The 19,753-nt window shown below is 37.2% G+C and overlaps 1 protein-coding gene across 5 annotated transcripts in view; it reads left to right on the forward strand.

The window, feature by feature from the left end:
• Positions 1–19,753, forward strand: part of TJP1 (tight junction protein 1) — a 274,011-nt gene that overhangs the window by 161,618 nt on the left and 92,640 nt on the right. For all 5 annotated transcript variants that reach the window (XM_025389949.1, XM_025389950.1, XM_025389952.1 and 2 more), the window contains one exon: positions 6,714–6,770. In XM_025389949.1, coding sequence (XP_025245734.1) covers positions 6,714–6,770 — 57 coding nt within the window. The remainder of the gene's footprint in view (positions 1–6,713; positions 6,771–19,753) is intronic.

The raw sequence follows: 19,753 nt of genomic DNA on the forward strand, positions 1-19,753 counted from the left end.
TATACCTAAAAATAGTTTTATTTTTGGTAACTGGAAAGCACTCTAAACTTTCCGAGAATATTTGTAACTGTCCCTATTGAGATTTTCTCAATATTTAATGTACACATAATGATAACTTTTAAGCTGATGTTCTTTTACTCCTGTTTTATAGCTAATATAGCAGCTTATCTGTGAACTTACGTTTTTAGCAGACCTTCAACTTTGATCAACCGAAAAATTACAGGTTCACTATGTCTTTCTTTCCAACTAGTACTTCCTAATCATATCCATCTCATCACTTGTTTCCTAAACTGTTAGCCAAGAGATGGACACAATGATATATTTGTAAATTTAACCAGTGTTGTGTACAGTGGGGTGTTGGATGCTAAATTTACTTAATTTCTATTGAGACTTTTATCCTATAGTTGCTACCTTCTTATTTTGATCATTATTTTAATTCTTATGCTTCCTGAATTTTTGTCCTCTATTCATGAAGTTTGTTGAATCCCTGAATATCCTTAGGACTCTTCTGCATTTGATTTTAGAGTGATCTTTTTTACTACCTCCTGGACATTTCTATTTTGGGAATTTAAATGACAGCCCCTCAGATCAGTCCAAATATACATATTTTGCCTTACCTTTTAACACATAACACTATTCCCTTTGTAATTCGTTTGTGTTGCAGTGATCACAATTTGAGATTATGTAATTGAAACTTCATTGAAGGGCAGGGGTCATCTGTTTTATTCCCTAAAACTTACGTTGTACTTCTCCTTAAGTTCCTGGCTCAACCTCATCTCCATAGATGATCTTGCTTTCAATCTTGATGGAAAAAAGCCAAAAAGACCAAAACAGACTTTGGAGTTGAGAAGGAATCAGAAACAGTTGAGTGTAGCAGCTTTGCTCACAGAGGGAACTCGGAGGGTCCCGGAGCGTTCTTAATACCTTTACTCTTTGGTTTTCCTAATGGGGAACTCCATGTCATCAAGAAAGAGTGTTCCTTGAAGATTTGAGGAAATTCTATTATTTTATGATGTCAGGTAAATGAGGTGTATTGATAGCAAAAATTGAGGGATCTTAAGCTTTGATGTATTCTCTGGACAGTAAGTAGTGTTTTGTATTAGCTCCATTGGTTTTCATGTATCCTCATTGTCTGCTCCTTCTCAAGTTCCTTTGGTTGTTGTCCACAGGATTATCTTAGTCCTTGGGTAATTACATCTTTTCCGTTTGACTTCAGCGCTGCTACTTGGTTGACTACTCAAGAGCCATCTTGAACTCCGCCCCCACTTCTCCCTAACTTTCTAACTGGTTTCCCTTTCTCAAATCATTTTCCCATTACAGCCTTCAGAATGAATTCTGATTATGTCATTTGATTGTCAAAAATTCTTTAGTGTCTTCCGTTTGAGTTTAAAGTCATTGGCATTATATTATAAAGCCCATTGTGATCTGATACCCTTGCACCTTCTCTCCTTTTCCTCTCTCCCTGTTCCACAAATTGTACAACTTAGTCATATCAAAGCCAGCATCATGTGTAGCAGCACACAATCTTGCTGACGTGCTGTTTCTTCTGAAACATCTTTCTCCACTCTTTTCATGGACATCCTTCACGCTCAAACTCAAAACGGTTGCTGTTTCAGGGAATAGGTCTCTGATCTTCACAGCAGACACAGTCCTTTTGCATCTTCCATAACAGCTCTTATCTATTTGGTGCAAAAGTTATTTATTTTGGTGCAAAAAGCTCTTATCTTTTGATGCTATTTTAATGGCAAAAGCTGCAATTATTTTTGCACCAACTTAAATACCATTTATTTAGTGTTCTCAGCTGCTGCTTTGAGCCCCTAGGCAGGAAGAGGGATCTATTTTTGGCCTCCCGAACACTTACTGTATCTGATACATGTTTGTTGAAGAATGAATGAATGATACATGGATTGTTTTTGAAATTACAGCCGTAAGGATAGTAAAATTTAACTGGCTGTGTATTTAGATAATGTTGAGTTCTTCATTTGGAGTATACTTTGTATCTTCTTTTGGATTTGTTCTTCCAGTTATAGGCTCATCCTGTCTTGTCAGTTCTTGTGTCCTCCTGTCTTTCCCCATTGAGTAATCAGTCCTAAAGGACAGTGAAACTGCCTAGAACTAGGATCTGAAGTTTTGGCAGGAAGCCCTTCAGAGTTGGTGATCTGAGTAGTGTCTTTGCCAGCTGGAGCTTAGAACAAAGAAACTAAACAAACTCTTGGCAGATTCTGAAATACAGCTTTTTGCTTCTTCAGAAATTGTGATTCTAGTCAGTTGATGCTTAGAAATGTGCACAGAACTCAGAATCCAGCAACCATGAATTGCAGTCACTTTTGATGCCTGCAGTACTTCACTAATTATTGAATTTGTAGCCTGTTCATTGGAATTATAGTCTAATAGAATTTTGGAGCTAGAAAAGTCTGTTCATTTGCGATAATTTCACCCATTTCCCTAATTGTATAGGTGAGGAAAATTAAGATCATGTTTCTAGTTGATGATACCTTTGGGCTCTGGTCTCCTTATGCTTGGTCTAGTTCATTTCCTGTTTACCAACATCTCTCTGAGTTATTAGGGAATGGCAGTGCTAGAATCATGCTTAGAGGAATAATACATTTTTCCCCTTGATCTCCTACAAGCCTAAATGTCTTGAGCCTGAGACTGGTAATTTACTGGAAGCTTTTTGTGCAAGTTACGCAATTATCTATCTCTTGTGTATTTTTGAAATGAGAAAATGACAAGCAAGTTTACGATAAGGATATTAAGTTTTAAAAATATTTTATAAGTAATAGATGAATGTGATTAAAAGTGCAAAGGGCTTCCAGTGAAAAAGTGCAAAGGGCTCCCAGTGAAAAGTGATACTCCTCCCACCTGGTTTTCCTTTCTCCACCCCAGAAGCCATGCGTTTCTTAGGTATTCTTCCAAAGGAACCTCCCCACCCCTTGCTTTTCTGAAGAATTAAAATTCTCAGTCATTAGTGAACATTTTTTCTTTATGGAATGCTCATAAAATAGTGGTTAATAAATTTACTGGTACTAAAAATGTCTTTTATCAATTTTAGCTTTGATTTCTGAGTGATTTACTAGAAGGATTTCTTAGTTTTTCCCCAGCATTTTATTATGGTCACTTTCAGACACATAGCAAGATTGAAAGAAGTCTACCATGGATACCTGAATCCCAACCACTAAGGTTCTACCGTTATCATTTTACTGTATTTGCATTATTACATATTTATGTGTTTGTGCATCTGTCCATTCCTCAGTTCATTCAGAACTCCTCATCAGGACTGTCTGGTTATAGAAACAACCATGGATAGAATTTGCTGCTTTTGCCACAGAAGCAAATGAAAGGCTAGAGAATGGAGAGAAATGACATGGTCCATGATTTAAACTGGGAATATATTTTTCTGTTGTTTTTTAAAAAAGATAAGGAGTGGTAAAACATAGTAACTCACTTATATTATGGATTAAGTTGGTTTAGTGGCTGGTCAAGAGCCTAACCACTTCTTTTGATGTTTCATTCTCAATTACTTCTACATAGGTCTTCCTTCAGGTAAATCAAGCTATATTTGATGTTTAACAGAGAAGTTTGTTGAGATGTGTACTTTTCCAGTCCTCCAAAGAAAAACTATATTGATTTTGATATGGAATGGTGAGGACAATCATGTTTTAGTATTTTAGTCTTCTCTCTTGGACAAAGTAAGTTTCTGGAGACTGTACATTAAGACCTTAATGTGCCAGGAGTGGTGGCTCACGCCTGTAATCCCAGCACTTTGGGAGGCAGAGGCAGGCAGATCACGAGGTCAGGAGATGGAGACCATCCTGGCTAACACGGTGAAACCCCATCTCTACTAAAAATACAAAAAGATTAGCCAGGCATAGTGGCGGGCGCCTGTAGTCCCAGCTACTTGAGAGGCCGAGGCAGGAGAATGGCATGAACCTGGGAGGCGGAGCTTGCAGTGAGCCACTGCCCTCCAGCCTGGGCGACAGAGCGAGACTCCGTCTCAAAAATAAATAAATAAGACCTTAATGTATAGATTGCTAACAGGAGAATAAACATTTTTTATAATTAACAATAAGAACGTTAATCCTCTTAAACATTATTTGATTTTCCTAAAAGCCAAGTGAAAAACAGATACAGATGCTTCTCAACTCACTTAGAACAATGTCCTGATTAAACTCATCATAAGTTGAAAGTATTTTAAATCAAAAATGCATTTAATACACCCAACGTACCCAATATCATAAGCTTAGCCCAGCCTACCTTAACCATGCTCAGAACGCTTACATTAGCGTATAGTTGTGCAAAGTTATCTAACACAAAAGCTTACTTTACAGTAAAGTGTTGAATATCTCATATAATTTCTTGAATACTGTAGTGGAAATGAAAAGCAATGGTTGTATGGGTACCATCGTCAAGTCAGAAAATCAAGCTGACCCATCCTAAGTCAGGACTGTCTGTATTTGAAATGTCGAATAGGAATGAGATTTGGTGAATATGGTTTGAAATACATTGCCAGTTTGTTCTGATGGGGAATGGAGAAAGGAAGATAAAACACCTGATAGAAAAATGTCACCCACAGTCCTTTTACTTTGAAGATGATAAACAGTGTTAACATTTTATCCTTTCAGCCTTTATTCCCTACTAATGTTTAAACAAAATTAGGATAACCATGTACATGCTGTTTTACAACCTGCTCCCCCCTTTATGTTAAATAATTTTTCCCATTTGATTAACATCATCTTACAAAATGGAAAACTGTATTCATTAAGACCTTAGAGAGGATGATTAACTTTCATACCATAGAGTGTGTTATCAAGGAGAGTTAAGTGCATGTTATCACATCACTTGCGGTTTGGACTGATAGGAAAAAGATTAAAAAGACAGTAAAACAATGTCACTGGTTAATGAAATAGATCAAGAAAAGATGAGCTGAGAGCTATGCAGGCAGTTCTCATTCTTAATATCAGCTGAGATTGGACAAACTGGCAACTATTGCAGATACTTTTATCATGTATACGTTAGTGGGACTGTTGATGTTTAGCTGATTTACTCATACTATTGTTGCTTCTCATGGATGGAAGAATTTTTTTTTTAATGCGTTATCCCGGTCAGTGTTTGTTTAAAAAAAACAAAAACAAAAAAAACAGCTTTGTTTCCCATAGAGGTCTCATTAAAGGGAGGTTTTGCTGCACTGGAAGATTGAAACAAAACGCTGGTGAGGTTGGCAGTTCTTATCTATGGGAGTGAACAGAGAGATCCTTTCTCTCTCCTCTCTCATTCATCTGGCAGGATAGTTAATCTAGTTGCTTTGAATTTAGGGAAGCAGGCTTTCTTTGTAGGGACTTACTTTCTAAAATGGCATTCATCTTCAATTAAAGTCACTGTGAGAAAGGAGAGATTGGGCCCATGGCACCTTGATAGGCGTATTCTCATGATGCTAATAACAGCAGTAAGAGAAGACAGACCTCACTTATGAAATAGGCATTATATGGTGTGACTAGTGGTCTGAGAGTGTCATGCTTAGCCTTCTCCCATTTTACTTTACCTTTTGATAACTCTGAAGAATCTTTTTAAAATTTACTTGTAAATACATTTTAGGAGTCCCAATTTCGTAAAATGGTAACGTTAAGAGAGACTGAAATATTTTAAGTCTCCAAGAGCAGTTAACCCCATTTAAAAGAAATTTATTTTGAATTCTTTACTGCTGATTCCTTAGATCAAGCTTGTCCAACCCGTGGTTCACAGGTCCATGCGGCCCAACACAAATTCGTAAATTTTCCTAAAACATTAGGAGATGGGTTTTTTTTGCGATCTTTTTTTTTTTTTTTTTTTTTTTTTTAAAGCTCATCAGCTTTCATTAGTGTTAGTGTATTTTATGTGTGGCCCAAGACAATTCTTCTTCTTTCAGTGTGGCCTAGGGAAGCCAAAAGATTGGACACCCCTGCCTTAGATAATAATTTATTTTCCTCTCTAGTGAGAGGCTCATAACAAGAGGTAAAACTGAAGTACACTATAATTTGGGTGGGACCTGTATTGGAGCTCACGTCGCTTTTATTTTATAATGATGCTTGGGGGAGTTTGGGAGATTGTTCTTTTTTGTTTTTGTTTCTTGTGTGTGTCTGCGTGTGTGATACATACACTAGAAAAGCTGTTCTTTTTCTTTTGGTTATAAGTGAAGCTTGAGAAGGTAATTCTGTAGCAAAACTGAAACTAGGTAGAGCAGTCATGTTTGTGACCTTAAAGCAGCCATTTGCCAAACCTAGCAATGGTTTTATCTGTTTTCCTGTAACATGTATATTTATAATTACTGTGTTCAGAAGCATTTCTCTTCCTTTGTAAAACATAAGAGATGCTTTTAAATGTTTACATGCCATTAGATATTTTAAGATAATACCGCTCCAGTTTTTACTCTTTTCTATCGAATATTAAGTACAAAGTTGCAGAGTTAGCTTGAATACTGATTTCAGCTTGCATGAAATGAATATAGAGCAGCTGTCCAAATTAAGTTAAAAACAAAGGAAGTTCCTGTGTGTCGTTTCCTGTCTCTTAAAAGCAAACAAAAAACTTTCCATAATTATTAAGGTCCTTTCAGGGTATCTCTAATATTAACAGTGTGAATTTTGGTATTTCAATATGCTGAATTGTTGGATGTTCTTGCTCACCTTATTAAGGACATTTTCTTAAAAGGTAAATGATTTATTTTTCTTTTCCTTTGTCAGAGCACAGCAATGGAGGAAACAGCTATATGGGAACAACATACAGTGACGCTTCACAGGGTAAGTTTGTGTTGCAGTAAATAATCTGTGTATAACTCAGGATACTGGCAGCTTGGAAAACAATGGAGGAAAGCCAGATGTCAGGAAGCCAGAGGAAGGAGGAAACTTTTTCTATATTCTTTTGTTTAAAATTAGAGTTAAAATAATTTTTTATTAAGGTCAAAAGTGAGCATGATTACTTTTTCATATATCCTTTTGAGTATTTGCTGCTTTTATTCCTGACTTAAAAAGTAAGTGATATGCTTTTTAAATTTTTGAGTGATCAGATAAAAGACTCTGTATATTAGTATAAATTATTATAAACTGCTTCAACCTTTCTGAGTATATATGCATGCATTGTGGGAGTGAAGTTAGAAATTAAACCGGTTGTATGCATAATAAAATCCTAAAAGATATGTAATTGATTTCAACCATGTTGACCCAAGCTGTTGCTTAAACAATTGCAGATGCGAGAAGAGAGATGAGTAGTAGTAAGAGATGAGTTCTTACTTGGTGGGACTAAGAACTTTGTCTGAAGTGAGACTGCTATCAATTTGAATTCTAGTTCTTCCTTTCTGTTGCTTTAGAAATGGGGAAGTGATTCAGTCACCTTCGAAAGCCTTGATTTTCCCAAGTTTAAAATGGAACAAATTGACACCAGTTCATGCTTTACCAATTTGTAAAGTTAAGTGCCTCTCAAAATTCTCTTTCCTCTCTTTGAAGAGAGCTGAATCTACTGATTACTCCCTTTCTTAGAGAATGTATGGAAAGAGAGAATATTTAAATATTGACCTTGCACTTTACACTTACTATTTCTACCAGCTGTATCCATTAGTAGGAAGATGGAAAGGGAAAAGAGTCATGTTCCTGGACTCTGCCCCTGATTATCTCACGAATGTTTGGATCTGCACATAGTAGATAATGGGTAAATTAATTATTAAAAAATAGTGGTTTTTGGCCAGGTGAGGTGGCTCACGTCTGTAATCCCAGCACTTTGGGAGGCCGAGTCAGATAGATCACGAGGTCAGGAGATCGAGACCATCCTGGATAACACAGTGAAACCCTGTCTCTACTAAAAATACAAAAAAATTAGCCAGGCATAGTGGCGGGTGCCTGTAGTCCCAGCTACTCGGGAGGTTAAGGCAGGAGAATGGCGTGAACCTGGGAGGCGGAGTTTGCAGTGAGCTGAGATCGTGCCACTGCACTCCAGCCTTGGCGACAGAGCAAGATTCCCTCTCAAAAAACTTTATAGTCAACTTTGTAATGTTTCATTATTAAATGGTGAAGAAAATCATTAAATAATACTAACCTTAACTTTCATAAACCTGCAATATGGCCTCCTTTTGTTTGAAATGTATTGATAGGCAACATATTTAAATCAGATACATATGATTAAACATATAAAATAACTTCTTACCTTATGACTGGTGGTGATGTCAATGATTTGCTATTATTTTTATCACATTACATTTGTTTTTATTAAGACTTTCATTGTTTTTATTGGTATAATTTACATATAGTAAAATTGACCCTTAGTGTACAGTTCTGAGTTTTGACAAGCGTACACAGTCATGTAACCACCACAATTAAAATACAAGACAACTTCAATACAAAAACTTTCCCTTACACCTATTTTTAATCATCCCTGTCCCCTCACCTCCACTTAACCAATGATATGGTTTCTTTTTGTACTTTTTTGCGTTTTCTAGAATGTCATATAAATGGACTCATATAACATGTAGCCTTTTGAGACTGACTTCTTACACGTAGCCTAATGTATTTGGGATTTCTCCATGATGTTACTCTATCAGTAGTTTCTCTTGTTGCAGAGTAGCATTTCATTGTATGAATGTATAATTGTGTGTCCATTCTCCAGCTGTGGTATATTTGGGTTTTACAGTTTCCATTGATTATGAACAAACCTCCTTTAGTGTACAGATTTTTGTATGAACATAACTTTTTATTTCTTTTGGGTAAATACTTAGGAAAAGACTTGGCTGTGGGTCCCATGGTAATAAGTTTTAAAGAAATGGTCAAACTCTCTCTACCATCTAACACTGCCACTGGCAGTGTATAAGAGCCCCAGTTGTTCTGTGTCCTCATCAGCACTTGATACGGGTTGAGCATCCCAAATCTGAAATCTGAAATGCGAAATTCACAACTTTTTGGTGATGACGTCATGTTTAAAGGAAATGCTCATTGGAACATTCTGAATTTTGGATTTTCAGATTATGAATGCCAAACTGGTAAGTGTAATGCAAGTATTCCCAAATCCAAAATATTTGAAATCTGAAACACTTCTGGTCCCAAGCATTTCAGGTAAAGGATACTCAATCCGTATTGTGAGATTTGAAAAGAAAAAAAAAAAAAAGGCTGCGCACGGTGGCTCACGCCTGTAATCCCAGCAATTTGGGAGGCAGAGGCTGGTGGGTTACCTGAGGCCAGGAGTTCGAGACCAGCCTGGCCAATATGGTGAAACCTCATCTCTACTAAAAATACAAAAATTAGCCAGACGTGATGGCCCACGCCTGTAGTCCCAGCTACTTGGGAGGCTGAGGCAGGAGAATTGCTTGAACCCAGGAGACAGAGATTGCAGTGAGCTGAGGTTGCGCCATTGCACTCCATCCTGGGCAACAGAGCAAGACAAACTGCCATTCAATGTGTACCTAGTGGTATCACATGTGGTTTTAGTCTGCTTATCTCTAAAGACTCATGATCTCTTGATGTGCTCATTTGTTACCCATATATCTTTGGTAAAATGTATTCAAATCTTTTGCCCATTTTTAATTGGGCTTTTCTTATTGAGGTTTTATAACCTTGTGGCAAAATACAACATAGACTTCACGTATTCCAGTCTGTTGCCCATTTTTAAGCCCTATGTTGCTTGTTTTTTAGTTGTTGAGTTGCAGTAGTCTTCATATATTTTGGATATTAACCAGTTATTAAATATATGATTTGTAAATATTTTTTTCCTTTCCATGGATTGCCTTTTTACTCTGTGATTGTTCTTTTTGGTACACAGAAGTTACTGAGTTTTGAGAGGTTTTTTTTTGGTTTTTGATTTATTCATTTATTTATTTATTTACGTATTCAGGATACAGGTTCTTTATCAGGTATTATTTTGTAAATATTTTTTTCCCATTCTGTGATTTGCCTTTTCTTTCTCTTAATGACAGTATCTTTTGCAGTACATGCTGTAAGTTTTGATAAAGCTCTGGCCAGGTATAGGGGCTCAAGCCTGTAATCCCAGCACTTTGGGAGGCCGAGTCAGGCGAATCACTTGAGGCCAGGAATTTGAGACCAGCCTGGCCAACATGGTGAAAGCCCATCTCTACTAAAAATACAAAAATTAGCTAGGAATGTTGGCATGTGCCTATAGTCCCAGGTACTCGGGAGGCTGAGGCAGGAGAATCGCTTGATCCCAGGAGGCAGAGGTTGCAGTGACCTGAGATCATGCCACTGCACTTCAGCCTGGGTGACAGAGTAAGACTCCGTCTCAAAAGGAAAGATAGAAAAATTTTTGATAAAGTCCAGTTTGTTAATTTTTGCTTTTATCAATCATGCTTTTGGTTTTGTATCTCAGAAATCTTTGCCAAACCCAAAATCAAAAAGTTTTTCCTCTGTTTTCCTTTAAAAGTTTTATTTCTGTTAATTCTGTTTGTGCCATGAGATACGGGCAGAGAGGTTTTTTTTGTTCATATAGATGTCCAGTATTTATTTTGAAGAAGCATTTTGTTTGAAAGGTTACACTTTGGCCGTTTAGTTGCCTCTCTCCCTTTGTCAAAAATAAATTGACCATGTATTCCTGGACTCCCTTGTCTGGTCCGTTCATCTGTGTGTCTGCCTTTTTTACCACCTACTTCTGTATCTATTACTGTAGCTTTATATTAAATGTGGAAATCAGGTAGGGCAAATCCTTCAAATACTTTAAAAAATTATTTTGGCTATTCTAGCTCCTTTGCCTTTCTGTATAAATTTTAGAATAATTTTGTCAACTTTTATCTTCCTTCCATCAAAGAAAATAAAACCTGCTGGGATTTATTGGGATTGCATTTGAATCTACAAATCATGGGAGAGAATTAACATTTTAACAATATTGAATATTCCAAACTCTGAATATAATGTTATCTCCTCATTGTTTTATTTCTTTAATGTATTGTAGTTTTTGGCAAATAGATCCTGCACACATTTTGTTAGGTTTATAGTTAAATATGTCATGTTTCTTGGTGCTATTGTAAATAGTTTTTTTTTTTTTTTACTTTAATATTTGATTGTTCCCTGTTACTGTGTAGAAATGCAGTTTGTTTGTTTTTTAATAGCAACCTTGCAGTCTTAAAATTACTAGCTGTAGGAACTTTCTTGTATAGATTCCTTGGTGTTTTCCTATGTGTAGGCAGTCATGTCATCTGTGTATAGAGGCAGTTTTTTCCCTCCTTTTGAATGCTCTTTATTTCTTTTTCTTGCCTTCTTGCACTAGCTTGAACTTTCAGGATGTTATTAATTAGGAATGGTGAGTAGGCATACTTACCTTACTCCTAATACTGGGTAAAAGCTGTCTTTCATCAGTAAGTGTTTTTTTGGTTGATGCCTTTTGTCAGGTTAAGGAAGTTCCCTTGTATTTTTGTTTTGCCATTTGTTAGATTGAGGAAGTTCCCTGTATCTGGTGCTAGAGTTTTCTTTGTGGGAAGGGTTTTCATTACAAATTCAGTTTCTTTAACTTTGTATATAAGTATTCAGGTTATGTGTTTCTTCCTTGTTACAGTTTTGTTTTGTGTTTTGGTAGGTTGTATCTTTTTTTTTTTTTTTTTTTTTTAAGACAGTCTTGCTGTATCACCCAAGCTGGAATGCAGTGGTACGATCTCGGCTCACTGCAGCCTCTGGGGTTGAAGCGCTTTTCCTGCCTCAGCCTCTCGAGTAGCTAGGACTATAAGCATGCGCCACCAGACCTGGCTAGTTTTTGTGTTTTTAGTAGAGCTGGTGTTTCACCAGGTTGGCTGGGCTGGTCTTGAACTCCTGTCCTCAGGCAGTCCTCCCACCTCAGCCTCCCAAAGTGCTGGGATTACAGGTGCGAGCCACAGTGCCTGACCGGTAGTATCTTTCAAAATATTTGTCTTTATCATGTAAGTTGTTAAAATTACTAGCATAACATTGTTGCTACTATTCCCTTATTTTTAATTTTGGATTTTGGATGGTTCTGTAAGGCTGTTTTGTTTTGTTTCATTATTTATATTGGTAATTTGTGTCTTATTTCTTCGTCAGTCTGGCTAGAGGTTTGACAATTTTATTGATCTTTTCAAAATACCTGCTTTTGTTTTCATTGATACTCTTTATTCTGTTTTCTGTTTCATTGATTTCTGCTCTTATTTTAATATTTTCACCCTTTTGTTTACCTTGAGTTTCAATTAAGTTCTTTTGATAGTTTTTTGTTTACTAGAAGTGAGATTATTCATTAGAGACCACAGGTGCAGTTTGCTATTACCACATTATATCTTTTCCCTACTACCTTTTCAGTTTTTTCAATAAGCAAAATAACATAAGACACCTTTAAATTAGCTGAAGTATGTCTTCCCTTTGTATGCTCTTGCTTGGTTTTGTTAGGAATTCATGTGTAGGAAAATAATGAATGTATTTACCACAAACCTGTGTCTCATTAGCTCAGGGAAAGTGAGAAAGATCCTGAATATTAAGAAAACAGAATCTGATTTTTCCGACCTTGTTAAAAAGTGTCATACCAATTCATCGTGGTAGGTAATGGCTCAGGCAAGTCTGTTATGATAATGCCTGCTTTAGATGATTAGTGCAGCTTCCATTTTGTACCTGGCTTCTTTCTGTGCCTCAATTTTTTTTTTTTTTTTTTGCCATGAGAGGGCAGCCCAGAAAATGTCATCAGAAGATACATAGAGATAAGAGAGGTATATAACTCACAATTCTTTGGTTGTTAAATATACTAACTGTTGCACTAGGAAAATAGCTGAGTTTCCTCTGAGCCTTATCACAGAGAGACTATGACAAAATCAAAGTCCTCACCAACCATCCCTCCAGGAATGGTTTTTTGGTTGTTTTTTGTTTGTTTTTGTGTTTTTTGAATTAAAAAAAAATGGATTTTCAGTGCAAGTAGTAATAAAAAGTCTCCACTCAAAGAAAAGCCCAGGACCTGATGGCTTCACTGCTGAATTCTACCAAACATTTAAAGAAGAATTATATCACTCCTACTCAAACTATTCCAAAAAGCTAAGAAGAGAATACTTCCAAATTCATTCTACGAGGCCAGTGTTTCCCTGGTACCAAAACCAGACAAAGACACAACAAAAAAAGAAAACTACAGGCCAGTATCTTTGAACAGAGATGCAAAATCCTCAAACCAAATTCAACTACGTATTTAAAAGACCATTCATTGTAATCAAGTGGGATTCATCCCAGGGATGCAAGGATGGTTCAGCATACTCTGATATGGTTTGTGTTTGTGTCCCTGCCCAAATCTTATGTTGATTTGTAATCCCCATTGTTTGAGGAGGGGCCTGGTGGAAGGTGATTGGATCATAGGAGTGGAGTTCTCATGAATGGTTTAGCACCACCTCCCCTTGCTACTGTATAGTGAGTGAGTTCTCATGAGGTCTGGTTCTTTAAACCTTCCTGCTCTCGTCTCTCTCCTACTCTGGCCGTGTGATCTGTGTGTTCCCCTCTTGCCTTCTGCCCTGATTATACATTTCCTGAGGCCTCCCCAGAAGCAAAGCAGATGCTGTCATGCTTGCTATACAGCCTGCAGAATAGTGACCCAGTGAAACCTCTTTTTTTTAAGTAAATTGCCCGGTCTCAGGTATTTCTTTATAGCAGTAAGAGAACCACCCAATACATATTCAGATCTGTAAATACGATACATCACATCAAAAGAATGAAGGACATAAAACATGTGTCCATTTCTATAGATGCCAAAAAAGTATTCAGTAAAATTCAGCATCCCTTCATGATAAAAACTCAACTGGATGTAGAAAGAACATGCCTCAACATAATAAAAGCCACAGACAGATAAACCCACAGCTAGTATCATGGGGGGGAATCTGAAACCTTTCCTGTATGTAAGATCTGGAAGAAGGCAAAGATACCCACTTTCACCACCTTTCTTCAGTGTGGTGCTGGAAGTCCTAGCCAGAGCAATTAAACAGGAGAAGAAAAGAAAAGGCATCCAAATTGGAAAGAAAAAAGTTAGATTACTCTTGTTTGCAGACAATAGTATCTCAAATTTAGAAACACCTAAGGACTCTACCAGAAAACTGTTAGAACTGAGGTTTAGTAAAATTGCAGGATGCAGAATCAGCATATAAAAATCAGCAGCATTTCTGTATGCCAAGAGCAAACAATCTGGAAAATAAACCAATAAAATAATCTTATTTACAGTAGCTACAAATAAAATAAAATACGTAGGAATAAACTTACCCAAAGAAGCAAAAAATTTCTACAGTGAAAACTATAAAACACTGATGAAAGATATTGAAGAGGACGCCAAAAAGTGGAAAGATAGTCCATGGTCATGGATTCAGTATTGTTGGAATCAGTGTTTTAAAATGTCCACACTACCCGAAGGAATTTACAGATTCATTGCAACCCTTGTCAAAATACCAAGGACATTCTTCACAGAAGAATGTTTCGGGATTGGAAAAACAGTCCTAAAATTTCTGTGGAACCACAAAGACCCAGAGTAGGCAAAGCAATCCTGGGCAAAAAGAACAAAACTGAAGAAATCACATTACATACATTATGTGACTTCAAATTATACTCCAGGGCTATAGCATGGTGCTGGCACAAAAACAGACACAGAGCAGTGGAACAGAATAGAGAGCCCAGAAAAAAATCCACACATTTACAGCCAACTCATTTTCAACAAAGTCACCAAGAACATTGGGGAAAGGACAGTCTGCAATAAATGGTGCTGGGAAAATTGGACACCCACATGTAGAAGAATGAAACTGGACCCCTATCTCTTGCTATATACTAAAACAAATCAAAATGGATTAAACACCTGAAGTTATGAAACTACTAGAAGAAACATTGGGAAATAATGTCATTGGTCTGGGCTAAGGTTTCTTGAGTAAGACTTCCAAAGAACAGGCAACCACAACAAAATGGACAGTGGGATCACGTCACGCTCAAAGCTGCTGCACAATAAACAGTCAACAAAATGAAGCAACAACCCACAGAATGAGAGCAAATATTTGCATACTCCCCAGCTGGCAAGAGTTAATAACCAGAATATATAAGGAGCTAAAACAATAGGAAAAAGAAATCCAATTTTAAAATGGGCAAAAGATCTGAAGCCCAAGAGCTGAATAGATGTTTCTCCAAAGAAGATATATGGATAAATGGTCAACAGGTATATGAAAAAATGGTCCACATCACTAATCAGAGAAATACTCATCAAAACTATAATGAAATATTTCATCTCAGTTAAAATGGCTTTTATCAAAAAGACAGGCAATAACAAATGCTAGTGAGCATGCAGAAAAAAGAGAACTCTTATATGTTGTTGATAAGAATGTAAACTAGTACAGTCACTATGAAGAATAGTATGGAGGCCGGGCGTGGTGGCTCACGCCTGTAATCCCAGCACTTTGGGAGGCCGAGGTGGGCAGATCACGAAGTCAGGAGATCGAGACCATCCTGGCTAACAGGGTGAAACCTCATCTCTACTAAAAATACAAAATAAAAATTTTTACACAAAAAAATGGGGTGGGCATGGTGGCGGGCACCTGTAGTCCCAGCTACTGGGGAGGCTGAGGCAGGAGAATGGCGTGAACCTGGGAGGCGGAGCTTGGAGTGATCCTAGATTGCTCCACTGCACTCCAGCCTGGGCAACAGTGCCAGATTGTGTCTCAAAAAAAGAAAAACAAAAATATTATGGAGGCTCCTCAAAAACTAAAAATAGAGCAACCATATGATCCAGCAATTCCACTGCCGAGTATATATCCCAAAGAAAGGCCTGGGTGCGGTGGCTCATGCCTGTAATCGCAGCACTTTGGGAGGACAAGGTGAGCAGTTCACCTGAAGTCAAGAGTTCGAGATCAGCCTGACCAAAATGGAGAAACCCTGTCTCTACTAAAATCCAAAATATTAGCCAGATATGGTGGTGTGCACTTGTAGTCCCAGCTACTCGGGAGGCTGAGGCATGGGAATTGCTTGAACCCGGGAGGCAGAGATGGCAGTGAGCCAAAATCACACCATTGCACTCCAGCCTGGCAACAGAGTGAGACTCTGTCTCAAAAAAAGAAAGAAAAAGAAATCAGTATATCAAAGGGATAACTGCACTCACATGTTTATTCCAGCATTATTCATGATAGCCAAGTTATGGAATCAACATAAGTTTCTCATCAGTTGATGAAGGGATAAAGAAAATGTAAATATGCTCTATGGAATATTACTCAACCATAGAAAAGAATGAAATCGTATCATTTGCAACAACATGAATGGGACTGGAGGACATTACATTAAGTGAAATAAGCCAGGCACAGAAAGACAAGTGCCACATCTTCTCACTCATGTGGGAACTAAAAAAAAAAAAAGAAAAAATGAACTCATGGAGACAGAGAGTAGAATGATGGTTACCAGAGACTGGAAAGGGTGGTGGGGAATTGGGGATAGAGAAGACTTGGTTAATGGGTGCAAAACTACGGTTAGAAGGAGTAAGATACAGGCCGGGCGCGGTGGCTCACGCCTGTAATCCCAGCACTTTGGTAGACTGAGGCGGGTGGATCACGAGGTCAGGAGGTCAAGACCATCCTGGCTAACACAGGTAAAACCCCGTCTCTATTAAAAATATAAAAAATTAGCCAGGCGTGGTGTCGGGCGCCTGTAGTCCCAGCTACTCGGGAGGCTGAGGCAGGAGAATGGCGTGAACCCAGGAGGCGGAGCTTGCAGTGAGCCGAGACCACACCACTGCACTCCAGCCTGGGTGACAGAGCAAGACTCTGTCTCAAAAAAAAAAAAAAAGGAGTAAGATATAGTGTTTAGTAGCACAATAGGGCAACTATCGTTAATTTTTTATATATTTCACAGTAACTAAAAGAGTGGAATTGGAATGTTCGTGACAACAAAGAAATGATAAATGCTTGAGGTTCTGGATATCCCAGTTACCCTGATTTGATCGTTACACATTATACTTGTATCAGAATGTGTGACGTGGATTCCATAACAACTATTATTTACTATAATAATTAAAAATAAAAATATGTTTTAAATCTTTGGACAATGAAAGAGTCTTGCCAGTGCGAGCTGAGAGAGTTATGTCAAAGCATGATAACTTAATTGACTTCATTCTCTGAGGCTACAGAACAATACTTTCAACTGTCTCCGTCTTTTGGTGTTCTAAGATGGTGCCAAATAAAATTTAGACTGTCTAGAGCAGGGTCAGCAAAGTATTTATTTAAAGAGCCAAATAGTAAATAAGTATTTTAGGCTTTGCAGACCATAAGTCTCTGTCAAAACTACTCAGCCCTGCAGCTGTATTGTAGAAGCAACCATAGACAACAGGCAAACGAATGAATGTGACTGTGTTCCAACTGTGGGCCATAGTGAAGAGGGATCAACTGCGCAGTCCCTACCCATCAAAGATTCTTACTCAGTCTGTCTGGGCTGGGACCCCTAACACGTATTTTAAATGGACTTCAGTTTGAAATGAAGGACTATGGCCTGTGGCATCCCACTTTTAAGCAACACTCACAGAGGAATGAGAAAGCTCGTTCTCTCTGAGGTGAGCAAGTGGGCTTTTGGCAGTGGTAGTAACTGAAGGGGATAATTTGAAACTATATTCTCTTGGCAGTAACCTGGAGTATAGATACTCTGTATTGCCAAGTAAGGACAAATTCATATTCTTTGACATCTGACAGTCAATTTTATGAAAGTTGGAGGTCATTTTATAAAAAAGCCATTTAATTGATGAGAACCTATCATTTTCTGCTATTTACTGTCTAGAATAATATATGCTTCATTCTTTCATTTGTATTTCCAGAAGGTACTTTCTTCATCTTACATTTTAGAAACCATTGAAACCCTATTCATTCTTAAAGACTAAGTAACTTTTTGGTGTTCCACTACGTGCCAAGCACTGTTGCACTCTTGTAGGCCCTGGAATTATATCAGAAAAAACAGGCAGAATTTGCCTCCTCATGGATTCTGATCTCTCTGCTGGTCCTCAGTGACAGTTGAATATGTACATCGGATAGTTGTTTACCCCATCTTCTACTACATGATAACTTTCACAAGGGTTGGAAATCGTAAGTCAGTTTTCTATCCCATTAGTGCTTGATACCTAGTTCTGCCCCAAAAAACTGAATTCTCTAGGACACCAGTCATGTTGAATAAAAGTCACTCTTGGGAGGTCTACAACAGCACTGCCCAGTAGCAGTATAATATAAACCACATATGTAAATTTAAGTTTTTTAGTCTTCCTATTAAAAACTGTAAAAAAAAAAAACAGGTGAAACTAACTTTATAATAGGTCTTATTTAGTATGTACAAAATATATTTCAACATGTGATAAGTTTAAAAATTGATCAATTGAGTCCTACAAAATTGTTCACTTTTCAATGTCAGCACCTTTCAGGTAATGCTAGCCATATTTGAAGTGCTTAATAGTCACATGTCTAATGCTTATCATATTAGTGTAGGTGTGTAGCTTCAGATGGTAACTGCATGTGTTCATCTCTCCTGCAGCTGTAACACACCCACACCTTTTCAGCTTTCAAATACTCTCCCTTAGAAAATGCATACATTTTTCTAATTCTTTGGGAAATAAAGTGAATTCCTCAGGAATGAGTTGCTCATCGTTACTCTGCTTTTTCATTTTCTAAAATAGAATTATGTAAAGGATTAAATGAGTATTTGTTTACTAAAGCATTAAAAGATGAGTATAGAAAGCAAGGAAACTAGGCAAGAGATAATTTTAAGGGTAAGCTAGTGAGTGTTTCAACTAGGGAGGTGATTGCCTAAGAGGTAAACTTGGGACAAGGGGTGCCAAGGCAATGCACTGGAGGGAAGAACAGTCATTAACAGACCCAGGACAGCTGGTTAACCACATGCAAAATAATGAATTTGGACCCCTACCTCACAAGATTTACAAAAATTAAGTTTAAATGAACCATAGGTGTAAGTATAAGAGCTTAAACTCTAAACCTCTTTGAAGAAAACAGGAATAATTATTCATGACCTGGGTTAGGCAGTGGTTTATCGGATATGATGTCAAAAGTGCAGGCAACAAAAAGGAAAACAGCAGATATATTGGACCCCATCAAAATCAGAAACTTTTGTGCTTCAAAGGACACCATCAAGGAAGTGAGAAGATATTCCACAGAACGGGAAAAGATACTTGCAAATCATATATCTGATAAGGGATTTGTTTCTAGAATATATAAATAATTTTTATAACTGAACAATAAAAAGACAAATCAGTTGAAAAATAGCAAATGATTTGAATAGATATTTCTCAAAGAAAATGTATGAATGTGCAATAAACACATGAAAAGATGTTCAATATCATTAGCTTTCAAGGAAATGTATACCAAAAAGTATAGTGAAATACTCCTTCACACCCACTAGGATGACTATACTCAGAAAGACGATAAATATTGGCAAGGATGTGGATAAATTAAAACCTTTGTACATTGCTGATAGGACTGTAAAATGGCACAGCTGCTGTAGAAAACAGTTTTGAGAGTTCCTCATAGAATTATTATGGGACATAGCAATTCCACTCATAGGTGTACACCCAAGAGAAATGAAAGCAAATGTCTACATAATAAGTTATACATGAGTGTTCATGGCACCATTATTCATAATAGATCTGACTATTAGCTGATAAATAATGAATAAACATTTTGGTATATACATAGAATGGAATAGAATGGAATATTATTTAGCAATACAAAGAAATGCCACAACATTGATGAACCTTGAAAACATTATGCTAAGTGAAAGGTGCCAGTCATAAAAGAACATATATTATGTGATTCCATTTA

Source organism: Theropithecus gelada, chromosome 7a (genome assembly GCF_003255815.1).
Source record: "Theropithecus gelada isolate Dixy chromosome 7a, Tgel_1.0, whole genome shotgun sequence".
NCBI classification, from domain to species: domain Eukaryota; kingdom Metazoa; phylum Chordata; class Mammalia; order Primates; family Cercopithecidae; genus Theropithecus; species Theropithecus gelada.